The sequence below is a fragment of the Glossina fuscipes genome, unplaced genomic scaffold (assembly GCF_014805625.2).
Source record: "Glossina fuscipes isolate IAEA_lab_2018 unplaced genomic scaffold, Yale_Gfus_2 27, whole genome shotgun sequence".
Classification (NCBI taxonomy): domain Eukaryota; kingdom Metazoa; phylum Arthropoda; class Insecta; order Diptera; family Glossinidae; genus Glossina; species Glossina fuscipes.
In genome coordinates, this window is record NW_023998422.1 from 101,498 (window position 1) to 121,426 (window position 19,929).

Here is a 19,929-nt window from a genome sequence, read left to right on the forward strand (position 1 = left end):
GAATGATTAGAACTTTTTTTAATGTAAAAAAGGGGGAAATGAATCCATTACTATAATTATGTGTGAACGACAGAGAGCGAATTAAATTCCAGGCATTTATATAACTCGTCCTGCTTACACTACGAAGAAAGGGTTTATTTCATGGGAATGAAAAAATATATTTTGTCAAAAGTAGCGTATCCACCTTTTGTCCACCTATTTGTTGGAATAAAAATTCCATGACGAAATGGCATCTACTTATTTGAGGCAGTCTAAGAAACAATCAAATTGTCAATGTCGTCAGAAGAACGAAAGCTGTGCTCAAAGGTATGTTCTTTAGTTGTATCAACTCTTACTTTCAAAGAACTCCAGCCTGAGCGCTTAGAGCTTGCTTTGGATATCGTAACGCAGCCATTTCAACCCTGTAGTATTATCTTTCGACTTAAGCAGAATCACTTGCCGCACATGGCCGTTACTAAGTAGACATTTTTGGAACGCAGCAATAGGCTTAGTGCGAAATGTATCCCTAGTAATTTTATCTTAGGAAGTTGCGTTAATTTTAAAACACGATTCCTACAGCTCAAAATGAAAAAGAAATGGGAAATCGAAGTGTACATAACGGTTCAATTCGATGCTTTTGAGCATCCTCTATATAAAATAACAGTTTTCCTTTTAATATAATTGATTTATTCGGCATGCGTTGACCCGAAGCATGGAAAATTTTTCTTCTTCCGAATTCATTGCAATATCAGAAGCTTATGATGATGCTGCTCCATCATATCCAAATTGTTGGTTTTGATTTCAACGGTTTAAAAGCCTCGATCCGAATTGACTGAAAATGCCATTTTTTGGCCGCGTTTTGCAAAAGTCTTCTTGGATACATTGTTGTAGCTCGAATGGGAAATACTTCCATAGCCATCGCATACGCCAGACATGGCTTCTCCTGATTATCACTTGTCCAGGTCGGTTGCAATATGGCTTGGCTGGCACGGGGGTCCCCAATGTTGAAGAATTGCGAAAATGGATTGGTGAGTGGATCGCTTCCGGACCAATATAAGCTCTTTCGATATGACATCACCATGTTGCCAAAAATATTGTAAAATGTTGTAGAAAATGATGAAAACTATTTCGATTAATATATGTTGTACCAATTTTCCACATTGACTGCTTTTTTCAAGTGAAAAACCTAGCAAAATTAACGCAATCTCCTAATATTTTCGATAAATTAATTTAAACTCTCCGCCTCCTTATGAAAATAGGTTGCTTCTTTTCTCCCTACCAACACTCGAGAAAGGTAGATTTATTCTTCGTATTTCCTTCTTAGTTAAGTTAATGAATGGTACGGATATGATTCGCCGACTTTGCTTGGTGATATAAACTTTAATATCCCTAACCGCTTCCCTAAGCTCTTTATCTTCATTAGGCTTAGTCAATGTAAATATAATCAATCCCTTCAAAGTTGTTTGCAGAAACCTAAATGAAGACTATCGCTTAAAACAATTAAGCTTAATACGCGCCATTTGCCTCATCATCAACATCTCACTATAATTCGAAAATTAACTCGCGTTGTTTATTGTTGTTATCGGTTGGCAAGCTTTTGCATGTTTGCAATTGGCTTACGGGTTCACTTGTTACTTCGATTTGTACTGGTTGTGTGTGTGCCTCTGTGAATAGTTTTTTACGTGTACATGCCTTTTTTTTTTTTCTTCTTTATTTACACATGAATTATTATTTTATCCTTTATTTCTATTTATATACTTTGTATTAGTTTTAGCTGAGTGTAAATAAATAAACAAAATAAACAAATAAATAATAAAAAAAGAAGAAAACCTAGTTATTCTATTATTTATTTTTTTGATGATAAATTGAACTTTTCCCTTCAACTACTCGCCATTCATACAGAAATCAATATTTTTCAAATCCATCCATATTTGAATATATACCGGCGTGGAGACTAAGCGATTTTTCCCAGTCATTTTGACCAAGTACAATGCACCAAAGTCGCGTATATTAAAAGTGGCTCGCGAGAATAGCTTCAGTGTTGCCATTTCTTAATATTTTTCAGAAATATCAATTTTTTTTTTTTATATTATTACGAAATATGTTTTCCTCGGATATGGTTCGTGTCACTAGATCGTGGCTATACTTTTTAAGAGAAACACACTTGTACCTTTTCATTACAAGACACTTTTATTCATCAATCATAGGGTAAAACTATTTGCATTTTACTTTGCCAATACTCCCGACTTCTGAACTCTAATGTTCTTTTTCAACCCAAATGGTCTTGTCCGACTGACTCCGCCTTCCCCAAATAGTTGATTTATATACATTTTTATAAGCATATTACTTTTACCTAAGTTCATGGCTTCCTTTTTAATCCGTTAACCTGCTTCTTCGCTAACCATTTTCCTCGGGCGTCAGTCGTATGACGCGCCGCGAATGTGCCATTGGGTTTTCCCTCTCTAGGGAATTTATTATTTGGGAAAATCAATTAGTCGAAATGAACTGGGTTTGGGATTTCCGTAAGAATATTAAAATATATTCTTAATAATCTCCTCGGATGCTATTATTATATTGTTTTTGCTTCCTTCCAAAATATATTCTCAAAAAAGAAAACACTTCTTTTAAATTGGATCAATGGTTTTCGCTTATAGTTTTTTGAACTTGGTGTCACCTTTATATGACGAAGCGTCCAAATTTTAATATTTTCTAAGGAAAATTGCTCTAAAACATCCTCTTGGAGTACGAGTTAAGTATAGCAGATTTGGATCGCGTAGGTTTATTATTTTTTAGAGGATTCTCATAGAAAAGCCGTTCTTGCCTTGATATGTGATAATCTCTAAGCTTTCATCAAAAACTATTTTCTTGTACACCACAAATAGGGCTGATGATGACCAAAAGAAGATAATCAAAGTCGCGTTTATGAAAATTCCTTTCTTATCAGCTTAACTTACTTGCGCTTTTAAGTGAATTTAAATAGCGGCCTTCGGGCACACAGCAGCCCATAAGTTTTCGTATATAAGAAAATTCTCTATAAATCCCCTAAAAGTTCGTAATATATGTTGATGTTTCGTTAGCATTAAAAACAAAATACTAAAAAAGAAATAATAAACACAAAGGCCTGAGCCTAATCTAAAATAATGAAACTTTTTCGGGCTTTTTCTTTTGTGCCTTTCTGGCCATATTCTATCCCAATCACAGATTTGCCAATCATTACTATACGAAAACATAACAATGGAACATAAAATATTTAAAAGAAAATCTTAAACCTAAGTGATTTCGTAAAAAAATAAAACGTCATGTGTCTATCCCGTCTATCCGTTGTACAAGGGTAGTAATAATAATAAAATGAGAGAGAAACGTTTAAAATACAGTTTAATGGGTGCCCAGGATAGTCGGGCAAATATATGTATAATATGTAAGTATGTGTCAGTGTGTTGGCATAACTTACTTGTGAACAAATGCTATTAAATCGGCAGCACGCCCAGAACCATCGCACACGACCACCGGTACGGGTGGTGTATCCGTCACGTATTCTAAAACGGCACGTATTGTATTTGTACCGCCCTCGATAACAAGACAAACGACGGGTGTACTAGAATGTGTAACTGTAAAGATGCCAATATAAAGTTCGAATGTCAATAAATTTCGCCACGCATATATACGCGCGTTTACATACATACATACATACATACACATTTAATGAGAAGCCATCATAATTGAAAGAAAATTTATTTAAATGTTTTGCAATATTTAAGGAGCGAGGACAAAAAGAGTTAAATACTTGTACACATACATATATATGCACATGTATGAGAAAGTGTTTATGTCTCTAATGTGTTTACTTTTATTTACTATAATTAAGTTTATGCCATTGTTCGTTTAATGATAATAGAAGCAGAAGTTGTTCATATTGAATAATATAAGGAATCTTCAAAAGTTGCCAGTGTAGCACTTTTGACAGCATGGAGGACATTACGTAAGGTATATACTTATTTTTGGTTGAGCTAAGCAAAAGAGACGGTTTACCCATGGCCGTGTCTCTAGTTGCTTTGCGATGATAACCAGGACTGTGACTTCAAAACGTTGTTGTTTAGTTGCGACTCGTCGTATTCTTGGCAGATTATTTTAAAATTACCTAAGTCGGCCCATAAGATTGCTATGCAAGCTATGCTATGATCTTTAAGGTAAAACAACAGAACGTAGACAATTGGCAACAACATGCATTTACGGTTTAAATTATGAAATTTGTGTAAGGATATGTTCTTGAGCAGCATTCTTGCTCTATTCCTCTGCTAATCCCTTCTTTACAACCAACCATTGCTATTTAGAGACCTTGAGTTTGATTTCAAAGTATTTGTCATAGCTTGTCATACGCATTCGCTTCTGATGCCTGTCACGATTGCAAGATTTGGTTTAGCAAAACAAATTTTTGCATCATTTTCACTAATATAACTTTAAAAGTGAGTCCCACATCGATCTAATTTATCGGCTTGAAATATCTACGCCCATGCCTATCAAAGGTAATCAAATTGATTTGGTTTGTACATCGGATACCTATGGAAGGGTAAATACATCATAGCATAAACACCGGGCCCGAGGTCCGGGCCAAATGTCCTCTTCTAAGGGGTTTTCCCAAGCTTCATCCCAGTTTTTGCTTTTACACTCTTCAAACTTAAGTTCAAAAGTCATAATATTAACAGACAATTGAAGAACTACTTTTGGGGCTTTGGACCAACTACTTATTACAAACTTATTGCCGGGGTCGACATCGACAACTTTATCGACCCAAGGTGTGGCTGCAATCGTAACAAATTCGTGCACGAACGTACATAAGAGAAGCATATACATGTAACTAGAACGTGCATAAGGAACCCATATAGAGTAAGTAGAATGAAAATTGCATTTAATATTTTGCTTGTGTTCATTAGCGCTGTTTGGCGCTATTTTGGCGAATTAAGAAAGGTTTTCTCATGCGATATGTAACAATGGAGGAAACTGGAAAGGAAAGCCGTCCAAAACGAACAAAAAGATAGCGCCCCTAAAACAGCTACCTCTGGAATTGTCATGAAATTAAATTTTAGTGCTACCCAGAGATGATTTGAGTCAGTCAATAGTGTTGCCGGAAACATATTAACGTATGGCGTTGGTGTTATAACGCATATATTTTAAAAATTACATTTGCATTAAAGTTGACAGCACTGCACTGTTAAGTTAGTTAACGGAACAATAGTTAATGTCAATTAAGTGGAGCATATGGCGTCTGACCATTGCATAAATGTGCTTAGATATAGTAATGATGATTGGCTATGAGCTTAATGTGCAACTTAAACAACAACAACAAACAAATACAAGGAATAAGTTTATGTGATTACATAAAAAAAAACATATTTATTTAGTAAATTAATTGCATTATTGATAATATCGCGTTATATGGTAGACTTAATTGAGGCGAATAGGGAGATATGTATGAAATTAACTTACATGGATGCAATTTTAAATTGGATATGAATTTTTCTAATTTTCGTCTTAATATTAGCTCGGCACCATACTTAGCTTGCGTTCCATTATCAACCAAAAGGAAGTATGCATGCCGGTTATTAAGCACTGCTAACTTTGATCTGAAAATTTTTTCAAACGTATTAGCAAATAATTAATATTTATTGAAAGCCTACGGCGCTAGTATACAATAGCATAGTATAATAATAAAGTGTAACAAAACTCACCTGGGCGAACTAATACTATGACACGGCACCTCACGATTATGACCCAACAGTTCATGATTACGCTCAACTATGCCCCATGGAGCAATGCCAATGCTTACGACACGTCCGGTACGTTGCTGTCCTTCCAATAGCAAGGCATCGCCCACTTGTTTAGTTACACCTAGCAAAGGAAATCAAAACAAATGAAAATTGCTTTTTAAGCTTAAGACGAATATGTTGTACTCAACATTTATGCATAATCATAAGTTTTTTTTTTTTTTTTTTTTAACTCAAAGTACATATTTAACATTTGACGATTTTCAGAAGCAAGAATCTAACAGATTTAATCCTAATTATGTCTGTGTAAAAAGGACGGGGTAGTCATAAAAGTTACTCAGAAATTCGTTCTTCATTATCAAGCTTTTCTGCTTTCATTTAACCCTAGACAGACTGACACTCAGTGTATACCTATAGTGCCCGAAAGCAGTCAAAAGGAAGTTCTTCGGGCAATCTAGTGTGCTTAACTTGAGCACACTTAAGTATTTGTCTATTTAACAGCCAGCGCAAGTTTCAAGTTAAAATTTGTATAAAAAACGCATACAATTACGTTTTTCGTTCGCCTGCCTTGACCCGGCTTAAAAGTAAAAGTAATGAAAGAAAGTCATTATGTTAGGAGACTTTATAGCAAAAGCTTCATTGTGTCTGTGTGGCTGTCCCATGTCTATTCCACAAGATTAAAGCCGTAGACATTAAAGTTTTCCCGCCGACGTTCATCTAAGGATCTTAAGAGTTTAGGTTATCATAGCGTAACCATTTTCATGACCTTCAACAGTCGAAAGCTGCTATCAGCACTTTCCATAAAATACCAAGAAAACCGAAGCTTGTACTGAATGCGGCCATTTTTAAAGCTTGAAAGCGAGTCCCTCCACTCTTGGCTTGGTTAATCGGGTCTCTTCTAAAGCAAAACATTTCCTTCTAGGTTATGTTTGGCTATTGAGTATTCTTTCGCATAGTCATATATTTGTTACCTCAAGTGAGACTAAGAAAGTAAAATAATCAAAATTTAATTACAAATTTGATGCTTCATTGATCTTTTTTGCCTTTCTAGTACTTTTTACATAATTCTATTCTTACTATAATTAACACGTTCCCATTTATCAATTATATAACAGAGAGCGAGCGAGGGAGAGCATATAAGAGAAGAACTTGTTTTCATTGGCCCAACCCGGATCTAAAAGTTTACAAATAATTTCTGATTATTATTACTTGCCCTAATTCGCTCTTAATTAGTATATAAAGTAAATGACTTTTTGATCATGAACCCTTAGCCTTTTCGTTTACTTTGAAAGTAAGAATTAATGGAAAATAGAATTTTGGAAAGCTTGATGTTCTTTTCGCAACATATTCCTGATACCTTTTCATTTGATAACCTATCTGAGTTTATCTGTAATCATATTTTTGCACTGTTACACTGTTATTGGTAGAAGGACTGCCGAAGGCAATAAACTATATTTAAATATAATTGTACGCTAATTAGAAAATGGTTTTTAGCAAAGTTAGTCTATCCTTCTATGAGTGTGCGGCATACAAATATATGAGGAATGAAAATCTATACATATTTTAAATACTAAAAGCTAAATGTCATCGAATAACTTTAGTAATAATAGCAAACATAATACAACTTGTAGACGACATTGAACAGGATAAATAAATAACATGTCAATCACAAACATACCCCACCCTTAAATTGTTGTGTAAAAATGTTGTTTCGCCCACCACGATTAAAAATGAAAACAAAGCATACAAAGAAGAGTTTTTCATATTTCTGTTTACATGTGTGTGTGTGTGTGTGTGTGTGTGTGTGTGTGTGTATATATATATATGTGTATTGTAAGTTTTACTCTGCTGACAAATACAAACATTTACAAATAGTTAGAATATGTTTAAGAACACATAGCAAGCAGTTTGTTTGCTCTCTGCCCTGGCAGTAGAAATGAAGTATTTGCATTTTTCTTCTTCTTATTTTTTTTAATAAAAAAAAAAAAAAAATTGGCTTTTGTTTTGCAAATGATTTCGATAACATTAATAGGAAATCGAATAGTGCCGCATACAGAGAATTCATTAAGTGAACACTATTGCAAGTAATCACCTGTATTTGTGCCACCAGTGAATATCCAGGCTCCTGTAGTTTTTGCCGCTTTCAATAGGCCTTTACGTATTTCCTTTAAAAACAAAGCGAATTTAATTTGAAATGAATTTTTCTATTTACATTTATTTCAATTAGTAATAAAATTTGATTGTATGTGTGTTATGCACTTATGAAAGGATTTATGCTCTAAGCCTTATATAACACTAAGTATCAAGTTTGACTTGAAATGACTAAAAAAGCCAAATAAGCCAGTAGCACATAAGATAATTAATATGGATTTATAATATTTATACAATTTGTAGATTAAACACTATAATTAAACATTACTTATATATATTTTACGATAATTATTGTAGTTGAAGTAGTCGATAGTCGGAGATAGATTTGAAATGCAAGTGAATTGACGTTTGCTCTCTAAAGGCTAGTCATTCACGAAATGCTTTGGCTAGTTTTTGCATTAGGGAACAGAAATGCCTTGCGAACATCCTTATGGGACATCGTTGGGTGCTCTATTATTTTGTAGTTATATCCTACACTATTTGTGGCACAAGGTATATTAAGTTAGTGTGGACGTATGTAACACGAAGAAGCACTTAAAATAGATCTGGCCTTTGTTGTACCGATCGATTGACAATCATAATCCGAATTGATCTAAGCCTTTCTGTCCATCTTATGTCTGTCCATGTAAATTTTTATTCAAGTTACAGGTCGCAATTTTTGAGATGTTTTGATGAAATTTGGTACAGTGACATGTTTTGATCCGACGACAAAAGCTATTGAAAATGGTTCGGATCAGTCCACTTTTTCCACCACTCCCCATATAACAGTTTATCCTGAAAAATCATTATATGGAAAAAATTGCAGTTTTCAAAATTTTTCGGCAAAAGTGACTAAGTGGTAGTATTTCTGCATTGTAAAATGGTAAGAAAACTTTGGAACGGCGGAGACAATTTTCGAACGCCCTCTCATATAACAAAAAGTGCAGTTCATAGGACGAAAAAGTCTAAATTTCAAATGCCTCATGATTATATCATAATAGTAATTTAATATTAAAAAATGAACTGTACCAAGTTTGGACTATCTAGGCCTATTTTTTGAATCCCACACTAACAAGAATTTTCATGAAAATTGATACTTTGTAAAGCAGAAGAGTCCAAGTTTTAATATGTGGTGATGAAAATTGACCCACGATAGCAATTTCATACAAAAATGAACTCTACAATATTTGGACCAGTGGGCCTCTATATAAGCAATTTCGCGAAAGCTGACTCTTTATAATGCAGACAAGTCTACATTTTAATATGTTATGGTGAAAATGAATCCATAAGAGCAATTTGATATAAAAACTAACTCCACGAAATTTGGACCACCCACGCCTATTTTTGTATCTCCTCCTATATAAGGATTTTCACGGATATTATTAATTTTTAATGGCAAAAATGTCGAAGTTTTAATATTTTTTGATATAAAATTTATTTATGATGAATTTTCAACTTGTACTTCAATTTTTCAACGTCTTGGGTGCAACTATTCTTATGGAAAGTAAGCCTTTATTTGCAAGCAGGTCTAATTTTGAATATACCGTTCCATAATAGCAAGTTCATATCAAAATAGGGTTCTATCGAAAAATTTAGGTTTGTATTAGACAATGTAGTGTAGGGCATTTAATAGCCGGCGTAGCCCGACTATAATGTTTTCACTTATTTTAACTAAAAAAAACATAACTTTTCCTAAAAGTGAAGAAACATTCAATATTAACTTAGTTTACAAACGGAAGTAAGCTCTAAAAAATACTTATCCGGAAAAAACATAACTTGCTGCACTTGCAATAGTTGTTGCAGATGAGAAACTTTACGAAACTCTTACAAAATTTTGTTGATTTGAGTTTGCACGAAAACTAGCTGATTTTCGAAGAAGATTTTTTTAAGATAAAGAAAGCAAGAAGAATGAAAAATTCCAAAGAGAAGAGAAACTAAATACACATTCATGGCCCTTCACCTGGTTCGTGCAACTGGCGATTATCGAAAAGATTAACAACAATTCATAAAACATTTAGCGGAAAGAGGGATTAAGACAACAATGTCGCAGCGGAATTTGGTACTGACAACTTGCTTGCAGAAGATTACACTCAAACCTGTGTTTGTGCGTTTATGCGTTTCCTATTCACTGCATAAAAAAAAAAAATTCTGTTTATTTGTGTTACGAAAACTATATTTTATGGCTATATATGAGCGCAAGCTCATTTGGGGAAGGCAAAGTCAGTCGAGTCGAAAGACACGAATCGTAATATTCAAAGGGGCAAGACAAGAACCAGTAGTAAAATGTTGTGAATGATGTAAGCCCCTGTAAATAATTTGTAAATTGATCTTCTAAGAGTTAGAAGCCTACGCTATCCCAAAAGTCGCAATGCAGTGGTACGAACTTAACCTCAAAAGGAGTCCAACAAAAGAACGTAAAGATCGCTAAGGGCTTCGCCCTTACCACAGAACTGTATTCAACTCTAAGTAATATAGCTTCGTTCATTTTACTATGTTATGTAAAATTTTTTATAGTGAGCGCTTGAATTGGTTTACATTTTTTTGCTTAACAAAATTGGTTAGCACTAAAAAAAAAGAGAAGAAATTTAAAGAACGCGAAAGGTCTAAGAAGAATTTCTATTCCAATAATCGTTTAACACCTTTTAAAATTTTCACTTTACGGCTGCAGTCCTGTAGTCTCCATCCCATTTCGGAGTGTAGCATTGTAGCATCTATCGATGGTTATGCAGAACGACAGAATACTCTCTGTACTCTTCTCCTTCTTTCTCTTCCTCTTCGGACTGATTTGTAACAATTGCTGCTTATGCCATAGCATTTATCGATGGCTATATAGCACACTGCTACTATTCTGCACTATTCATCTTCTTTCTCTTCCTCTTCGGAGTGATTTGTAACAATTGCTGCTTGCGCCAAAGCATTTATCGATGGTTATATAGAAAGACAGAATACTTTCTGTACTCTTCTCCTTCTTTTTATCTTCTTTCTTTCTTTCTTGTACGAACTTCTCAAGTGAAACAAAAAAAGTTTGGAAATTTTTGAAAAAAAGAAATTTAAAAATTCAGCCGAACTGCATCGGGGCGCTATGTATTTAATGAGTTACTTCTACAAGCTTCGACACAATCGATTGTGAGCAGAACCCAATCATATGCTTTATGTTATTAGAAGTTCCAATCATTTCGCTACGCACTCTCTTCTCTTCTTTTCACGTCGTCTATTATCTTAAGCAGAGCTAGAGAATATGCAGAATAATTTAGCAGATAAAATCTTCGGTCCATCCCAAGATATTAAAAATCTCCCTTAATAAGTGGTTTCACGATCTTTTTTCTAGTTACAAAATAAATGTACCGCCCGAGTAGGGAAAATCACAAGAGCTACGCATTAGTGGACAGTGGGGTTTGCGAAAATTTAAAAGTCTAAACTTTCTACATTTTTTCTAAAGTTCTAAAATTTTGTTAATGTCATTCCTATAAATAGTTCAACGTAGGTTGAATCATGCTAACGCTCTGTCCGTCACATCAATGAGGAGATACGAAGCTCTAAAAACAGACTAATGTGTAGACTTAAAGTAATGTTAGCGAGGCAAAGATAAATTTGAATGTCAATAGCATAGACGATGACACCAATTGACATAGTTAATGTGAGGTCAAATTGAAAACGACTCTCAAGTCATGCAAGAGAAATGCAACGGTGTTTTTCAGAAAATATATGTAACAAGTGCACTAAATTGAATTATGTTGATGAAAATCAAATCGAAATAAAAAAGCACAGCCTGCCAAAAATAAAAAATTTGTTCTGTTTTTTTTTTTCGCACACACCGTCTTCTTCAATGGTGATTGGATGTAAAAAAACTTTTATATAATTGAAAAAATTTCAAAGTATGAAACTTGTAAAATGCATCAATAATCGTAGGCGCAATTCTTTTGGCCGATTAACATATAGCTGGATTTGGGCTTTTTCGAGCTCTGTTAACATTTTTGCTTATAGTCAAATTTGTCTCGATTTTCATTCTTTTCCAACATTTATCGTTTGGATGATGTCAAGCATATCGGGAGTTTATTCTGATTCTAAATAAAAAATAAAAAGACAACCACGTTTTCCTCATACGAGTAAGTATGAAAGTTAACTACTATAGGATGGGAGAATTTGGTGAAATCATTTCTCTGTTTCTATGCGTAATTATTTTTTTGATTTGGCAACACCGAAAATAATTATGTTGTTAATATCTTACAATAAACTTTAATTAAATATTCTCCATCCGCCTAAGTGGCCAAAGGTGAAAAATTTCGAGTAGGAACTCAACGGTCTTGGGTTCGAATCTCAAGTGCGGTAGAGTTTTTTAAAAAAGCCGATAGCGTTAGATGCTAGTGCTTTAAGACTTTACTCTTCGGTTGTTGATCTTAGTCCCTAACTAAATTAATAATAATAATAATAATAGATCCACTTTAGAAAGGTATATCTGGCTAGATTTCTCAAGACGTTTGCAGCATCCTTTTAAAGACTCTTACAGTTTTCTCTTGCTATTTTTTTTTTGTGAAGAGAATGCGTTCCAATTACTTAGAAAGTAGTCTTAATTAAACGCTTGCTATTATCCTCTACAAATTACTTACACATTTATAGTTTTATCTTTTTCTTTTGCAAATATTTCATTATCCACTGCATGTTTTTCCACTTAAACAAAAAAAAAAAAAACTCATAAAATTAATCATTTAATGCCGTTGAATAAACTGTGAACGCCTGTGCTTTCGTGATAGTGAAAACACTATCGCCCTAAAAGCAGTTTTTTGCTAAAACACAAAAATTGGGATTCTGAGAAATATCACAGAAATGTCACAAGTCACAAGGTAGCCGCAAGCAAAGGCCAGGTTGCTTTTGTGACTGGTTGAATTTTGGGTGACCTCAAAAAAATCATTTGCTGAACAACTCATAAAGAATTTTTCTTCCTGCAACATGCTATAGTATATATGCGTAAATTCGACAAATGTAACGCAGGTCGAAATTATTATGATTAGTGACAGTTTACCATATCTGAACGCAACATTAAAACCCATTATCTCTAATGGACCGAATCGGTCCACAATATATCTTATATAGGCACACAATATACGTTATTTGATTCTCGTCGAAGGTTCAATCAAATGTTGCTTATCCACTATCTCTTTGTAAGTGTAAAGTTTTTTTTTTACATTCTCAACTTTTTGGATGTCTATCATAAATATCCAGCCATCGGCTTTAATTCGCAAATTATTAAAAACAAAATTCGGAAGCATTTCTCTTTTAAAGCTTTTCTTTTATTCAGACAGATATCTTTTATGCAGACGGATAATTTCAAATTGGGGAACTTTAGTGACAAAAGTAACCCAAAATCTGATAGAGTTACTGATTGGTTAAACCTATACTTTATAAGAAAGGCAAAGCTGGGCGCACAACTCACGTGCAGTCCAAATCTCGGTGGTGGACAAAATACGTACCTTTTTTAATTTTGGTTGCAATTCAAAGTTGGCTTTGCCTCCTTGTACTGTTATTAGAAGTTTTGGCAATTCTAAGTTCCATTCTTTGGTGAAAAGCTGTACCAACAATTCGGGACGCGTCTCGAATGACAAGCGCACGTACTAAAAACAAACAATAGTAAAAACTTAGGAAATTTAATAAATTTTCGAAAAAGAAATTAATAGCTTGACGGCGCTTCTAGCGCTTTTTATAATAATATCATTATTTACGTAAGATTACTTCATACAGAAATATGTCTGCATATATAATGTACTTTGTACATAGATTTGCTCATGTTTGTGACGTGAATGCGATATATGAGCACCCAAGCACGCATTCGTTATCATTCATTATGTCAACAGAATTGTGTTTTTCGCTTTCATACCCATCACCGAAGACTGAGTGGTATATGTATTTTGTCAAAACGTTTGCAACACACAGAAGAAAGCATCAGAGGTCGCACAAAGCATATATACGCTTGATCAGCATCAAATTCTAGATCGATTTAAGCATATCCGTCCGTCCGTCTGTCCCTCTGTGTAATGTTTGACCGCAAAAATGAAGACATCGTCTAAAAATTTGCAAAAGAATTTGGAAGTAACCCTGAACTTTTCGTAGGACACGCCTACAACTCACCGGCTTACACGCCTAAGCGACAAAACCTTTTCTTTTGAAAATAAAAAAAAACAAAAAACAGCTTCTCACACTCCATGCTAGAGAGCATAAAAATGTACTTTTCTTATTTTTGTTATCTTTTTTAAGATAACGGTGATGGGTATAAGAGAGTCGGCCACGACCGAATATAATTTTCCTATTTGTTAATACTTTTTTTCATTTTAATCTATTTACCTGTGCTTTCGTAGGATGAGCGCCGCCTTGAAACTCGATAGTACCGTAAGCGTCAGTCGGTTGGGCTCTTGTGTGCTTATGCGGCATCCAGACATCGCCGGGTGAGCCGCAATCAACGCCAGGTATCGTTTGATGTGTTTGCCTCGATTGGCCACAACAGCATCTGTAATAGAAAAGTAATGCAATGTATATTATAATGTTTTTCAATGACTTCCTTTATGGTAGTTTATCAAGTGAATGAAATATGACATGATTGCGCGATAATTGGTTGCCTGCTGTGAGTTTCTCACACGTACTTACATCTATCATAGTACTTCTCCCTGCACTTAGTAAATCGTAGCATAGACTATTATATTTTTAAAAATAGATTATTACTCGTCAGGCGAGGATAGACTTGTAGTGAATAATTGTTGGATACTGCACACGTCTTGAGAAATCTAATATATCCCGATCTTTCGAAGGTGGATCTATTATTATTATTATTCTTATTATTATTAATTTAGTCAGATAATAAAGTGTAAGACTAAAGTCTTAAAGTACTAACATCTATCAGCTATCGGTTTTATCGAAAACTCTACAGCACTTGAGATTTGAATCTACGGCCATTGAGCTGAGTTAGCCGAGACCCTTTACGTATTCGGCCAATCAGGCGGATTGAACTTTATCTCGAAATTTTTTTTAACACTTTCGCTGAATAAACTTCAGCTGGCTGGTAAAGTTCGCAAGGTTTCGAGGTTTTTATGGCTTTTAGTTCAAACCTTTATGAGCAGTGCCTTAAAGCAAGGTTTGTCCGGGCTTATCGAAAGTTCGTAGACAACCATGTACGTGCTTATGAATGCAACTCTCACTTTAACTTATCTTGAATGCGCTGCTAAAATGTTATTTGAAATATATACAGTCCGTAGGATGGGAATGATTAGAGCTTCACTCGTCTTTTTAATCAGATACCTTACGTGACTTAGTGTCGTGATTTGGCCCAAAGTAAATGTCACTTTCTCACTGTGCTGTCCGTTCCATTAATAACACCCGCCGGCTCAACTTGTCAGCCATGTAACAGAGTAAGGACTAGTGTGAGCAATTTTCTCTTAATGAACGGGTGCATGTTAAATTACTATGATTTAAATGACATCTCATAAACCGTCGCTTTCAAGCAGTACGTTAAGTGAATTTTACTTGTACCTAGTTCACGTTTACATCGCAGGGAAACGATGACTCAAAGGCTTGTAACTTACCCAATGGCTTAAATGCGGGAAAGAACAAATAACTTGAATTCGAACAGTTTTCTTCTAACAGCAAAGGCATTTTGCAATGAAGTATCCATGATTAAAATCTATAACTGCAGCTCTGACAAGGATAGCAAAGATGTTCTAAAATTGGTTGCATTAATTTTTTCCGCGCGGAAAGCTTAATGTAAATGGAAATTATGATGAAAAGTCAGTGAAGCCTTTGGAAACTTGGCCAACGTAACGAAAATTACCTACAGAGAGATTAAATATGTTGCTTTACCCGAAACATCAAACACTCTGCTGAAAAGTGGGCGGGCTTTGCCAATGGAGTGATTTTTAATAGTTTGTTATGCGGGAAATGAATAAATTTCTTTTAAGAAGAAACATAGCTAAAAGGACAAAACGACAGGCATAAGGCGAGAAGATTATGCCGCGAGCATAAAACCATAGTTCGGTGGAAGAGTTTTGATAGAAAAAGTTGTAAATAGTTTTAAAATACTTGCTTGACCTCTCATAATGTGACGAAAATAACAGAGGATGAATAATTTTGCATAGAAACGACATACAATACTGATGGACTTAAGTATTGCTTCAAGAAATTATGTTTTATTTTGAAATCTAAAATATTTTGTATTTTCATGGAATTTATATGAATTTTATAGTGAACGGAGAGGAAGCCATAAAACGTTATTTCTCATGAATAGTTAAATGGTTTTTAAAAGGATACTTGAAAGAAAAATGCACAAATGTTGAAGGAGAATACATTTACTTTAATTTTCAAAAATAGAGAATAGGAGACCACATTATTTATGAGATAGCCTAATGCTTAAATAGCAAACAAAAACTTATCAGGCAGATGTCTCGGTATCTGTTTGACAAAATTAATTTTAAGTTGTCACTTCATTATCTATCTCATAAATATTTCTCAGAGCAACTTAGTTTTCTATGCGCAAAACACATGTGCTTGTGGTCATATATAAATCTGATTAGTTGGAATATATAGATATATATATATATATATATATATATATATATATATATATATATGAATCATAAGGTAAACAAAATTATTTCGCTACATTAAAATTAATGAAACAAATGTACAAATATAATCGTGTTGTTAATTTAATGTAAAAATGCATTATAAGTGTAATTAATCATTCATGATATATGCAGTATATATATATATATATATATATATATATATAGTATATCACTTATGATATAATTCAAAATAAATTAAATAAAGTACTTAGATAAAATATTTATTTCTCTTATGCATTGATTCGAATATTTAGCAAAAGTCATTTATTTTAAAAAAGTGGACAGACAATTGAAGTAAGTTCTCTCATTTTTTTCATATCACATTTTCATATTACATTTTCATAATCCCAGAAAAAGCGTTTAGCGTAGTTTCCCGCCATTATCTGAATTTCATCGAATACTAGAGGAAAGACGCTCCAAAAATTCCCAAATAGGATAAAAGAGAAGAATGTTTAAATGTGAATCCTTCCCGTTGAGACGTTGAAAGTGACTTTCACAATGTCACTAGCTGCCAAGTAGAATTAGGAAAAGCAAGCTTTTACATCATGGGTTGAAAAGCGTTTTTTAAACGGTTAGCCGAAGCATTAAAAATATACTGAGCGTAGAAAAAACACCGCGATATGCAGAAAAGCTTGACAAAGGAGAAATTGATTCGAAGACATGCTCCCGAAAAGAACGCAAAACTCTCTAATCTCATGGATGAAGCTGTTTAGCACGCAAAGGGTTGTGGCCTTCGTACAAGGCTTCTTGTCATTGTTATCAATTTTGATCGCTTTTTGCCAATCGCTTCGCTCTGATCGATTTGGAGATATCAAAACATATTGCTCGATTCAAAGATTGACTCCTGCTTAGCATTCATTTCTTTTAAAATTAGAAGACTTTGGAAAGTTGTGACTCATAATAAAATAAAGTTATGAACAAGTCAAGTTCTTTATCCATATATTGTTTCCTTGTTTGCAAAATACTGCGAAGATCTATTGGCTTGATGACAACATCGTACAGCAGTACTCTGTAAGCTTATAAGGGCATGTTAAAGTCACGTTCATTTACCATGTTTCGCATCGACTTACTTAGTTTTCGCATGGACGGGATGTTTGGTAAAAATTTTATTTAACGCCACACGTAAACATTGAAGCTAGATTCTGAGCCTCCAGTCACAGTTTTGTCTTAACAATCAATGTGTTAATGGTGTTCGTAGACAAATTTACTTCATTTTTTACATTATCTTCACTAAACTGATCAGAAAAGCAGAATTCAGATTAGTTTGTTCTTCTAGGCATAGTCGGGATTTCAGCACACATATGTATGCAAGAAAAGAGGGAACCTGAATGCCTGATGTCTAGGTGTAATCATCTCATAACGTCTCTCATTTTCGTCCTATAGATAGGTTGCGAGTAAGTTCATTACAAGTCTAAACTAAGTTGTGGTGCGTCTAGAGTTATAGTTAGCTGAGGCTTAGTGTTTCGCGCGGATATGAACACTGAACAGCCGTCATTCAAAATGTGCAAAACTAGGTTATAAGTTGTTTTAAGCGAATAAAATGAAAAAATACAATCATTGTTGTAAAGAATGGAGGTTCGCATAATTTCTAAGCACGTGAATAAAGGGCCGAAATCGGCAAGAAAGCGGGATAAAAAAAGATATTTTGTAACGCGCTCGAACTTAAGTCAAGTTTTTATAATAAATTGAAGCAAGCGATGAATATGGACATGGAAGTTCGCCTCCCTATAAACGAGTATAACGAGAAGGAAATATGCTGAGAAGGAATTGCTGCAAAACTACATCAATATTTCGTTCCTTGTAAGGCGGAGAGAACGGGAGAATGGAGTTGTTTTAAGGTATACTCTCGAACGTCTTCTTTATCCGCGGAAGAATATCTAATACTTGGGCCAGAAAACTGCCAGGTGGCAGAGAGTGCTAGAGAGAGAGAGAGAGAGAGAGAGAGAGAGATAGAAATTTGAGGACGTATGGTTAGACTTCAACCCGACGGCTTACTTGCAAGATATTTAATTCAATATTTAATGGACATGGGTAAATCATTTCTGTTATCCATGCTGAACTGGAATTCTGCGGTCTTTAAGATATTCCTTTTTTAAAGATATCATTAAGATTCAGCCAACCCATGTTTGGTATCAAAATGATGAAAGCAATAAAAAAATCAAATTTTGCAATAAAGTTATATATGTTTTTGCATTTCCTTGGAGTTTTTAGAAGTTAGCTATACTTTTGCTGTTTTTCTTGTCTCGTCTTCTGTCGATTTACTCCTAGTCTCCTTGCCTAATAATTAAGCTAATAATTTAGTTTTGAATTTAGTTTTTGAATAGATTGATCCGTAAACTTGTATTTCCATGCTTGCTTCTAAATCTAAAAATGCTTGAAGTATGGCTTGTTGGTCAGTTCGTCCGTTCATCTTGAAATATGGTTTTTATATGCACCGCCGAAGGAGGAGGGGGTATATTGATTTTATCAAAACCTCTGCAGGATCCAGAAAAAACACCCCGAGTAAATAAAATAAAGTCCGCATCAAATGTCCAGGCATATCTATCCATTATCTGTCTGTATGTCAGTATATATAATTCTCACTTTTATTCTATAAAAACAAAAAAAAAATCAATCACGCCGAGCCAATAGTATATGAAAATTTAGTTTTTGTTCTTGTTTTTTTGAGTTTTTTTTCGAATTACGATGAAGGCCATAAAAGCTTCGATAGCAGCTGTGTACAATCTTCTTACTTGTTAAAAATTTAAATAAAAGTAACTCTGAATATAAAAAAAAAAGAAAGCAAACATTCGCAATATGTACTTACTTTGTGTCATCCTTAGGGCATGGAATGAATTTGATGCATTCACGTTTTTGAAAATTAGTTTCAATCCAACTGCGTGGTTGATGCTGCATGTGATTTATATTCCACATAATCAAGTAGGTTTTTTAAATTCAAAGCATCGCGCAATTTTCCGATAGAATAAGCAAAGTAAATAAAATAAAATGTTACTATTGATAATAAAGATTAAAAAAAAATAATAAAGGCAAAAAAAAAAAAAAAAAAAAAAATTAAAAAAAAAAAAACAAACCAAAAAAAAAAAAAAAAAATGATAAATCGATAGGGCAAAATGTATTCTTCTTTAATATAATATGAACTATATAATTCCATTAGAGAGCGTAGAAGACAAGAAGATATTTCTTTATTCAAAACGAATGCAAATAGAATTAATTTTTTTTTTTTTTTTTTTTGTTGGTTTGAAAGTCCTTCAAAAAGCATACAAATGAAGAATGAAGCATTTACATAAAGGTATTAAACAAAATTTACATACATACATATATATATATATATATATATATATATATATTTACATGTAAATACCAACGCACCAGAAAGAAAGAAAAAAAAAACGAAAAAGTTAGACGAAAATAAGGAGAAAATCATTACATAAGTGTAAGTAAAAAGAGGAGAA

At 33.8% G+C, this 19,929-nt stretch overlaps 1 protein-coding gene across 1 annotated transcript in view; it reads right to left on the reverse strand.

Moving 5' to 3' along the window:
* Positions 1-19,929, reverse strand: part of LOC119635984 (transient receptor potential cation channel trpm) — an 86,625-nt gene that overhangs the window by 41,046 nt on the left and 25,650 nt on the right. Inside the window, exons 4-10 of the mRNA XM_038031049.1 lie at positions 19,284-19,366; positions 14,208-14,370; positions 13,340-13,480; positions 7,834-7,906; positions 5,706-5,865; positions 5,464-5,600; positions 3,431-3,587 (exon numbers count right to left, since the gene is read on the reverse strand). Of these exons, the coding sequence (XP_037886977.1) occupies positions 3,431-3,587; positions 5,464-5,600; positions 5,706-5,865; positions 7,834-7,906; positions 13,340-13,480; positions 14,208-14,370; positions 19,284-19,366 (914 nt within the window). The remainder of the gene's footprint in view (positions 1-3,430; positions 3,588-5,463; positions 5,601-5,705; positions 5,866-7,833; positions 7,907-13,339; positions 13,481-14,207; positions 14,371-19,283; positions 19,367-19,929) is intronic.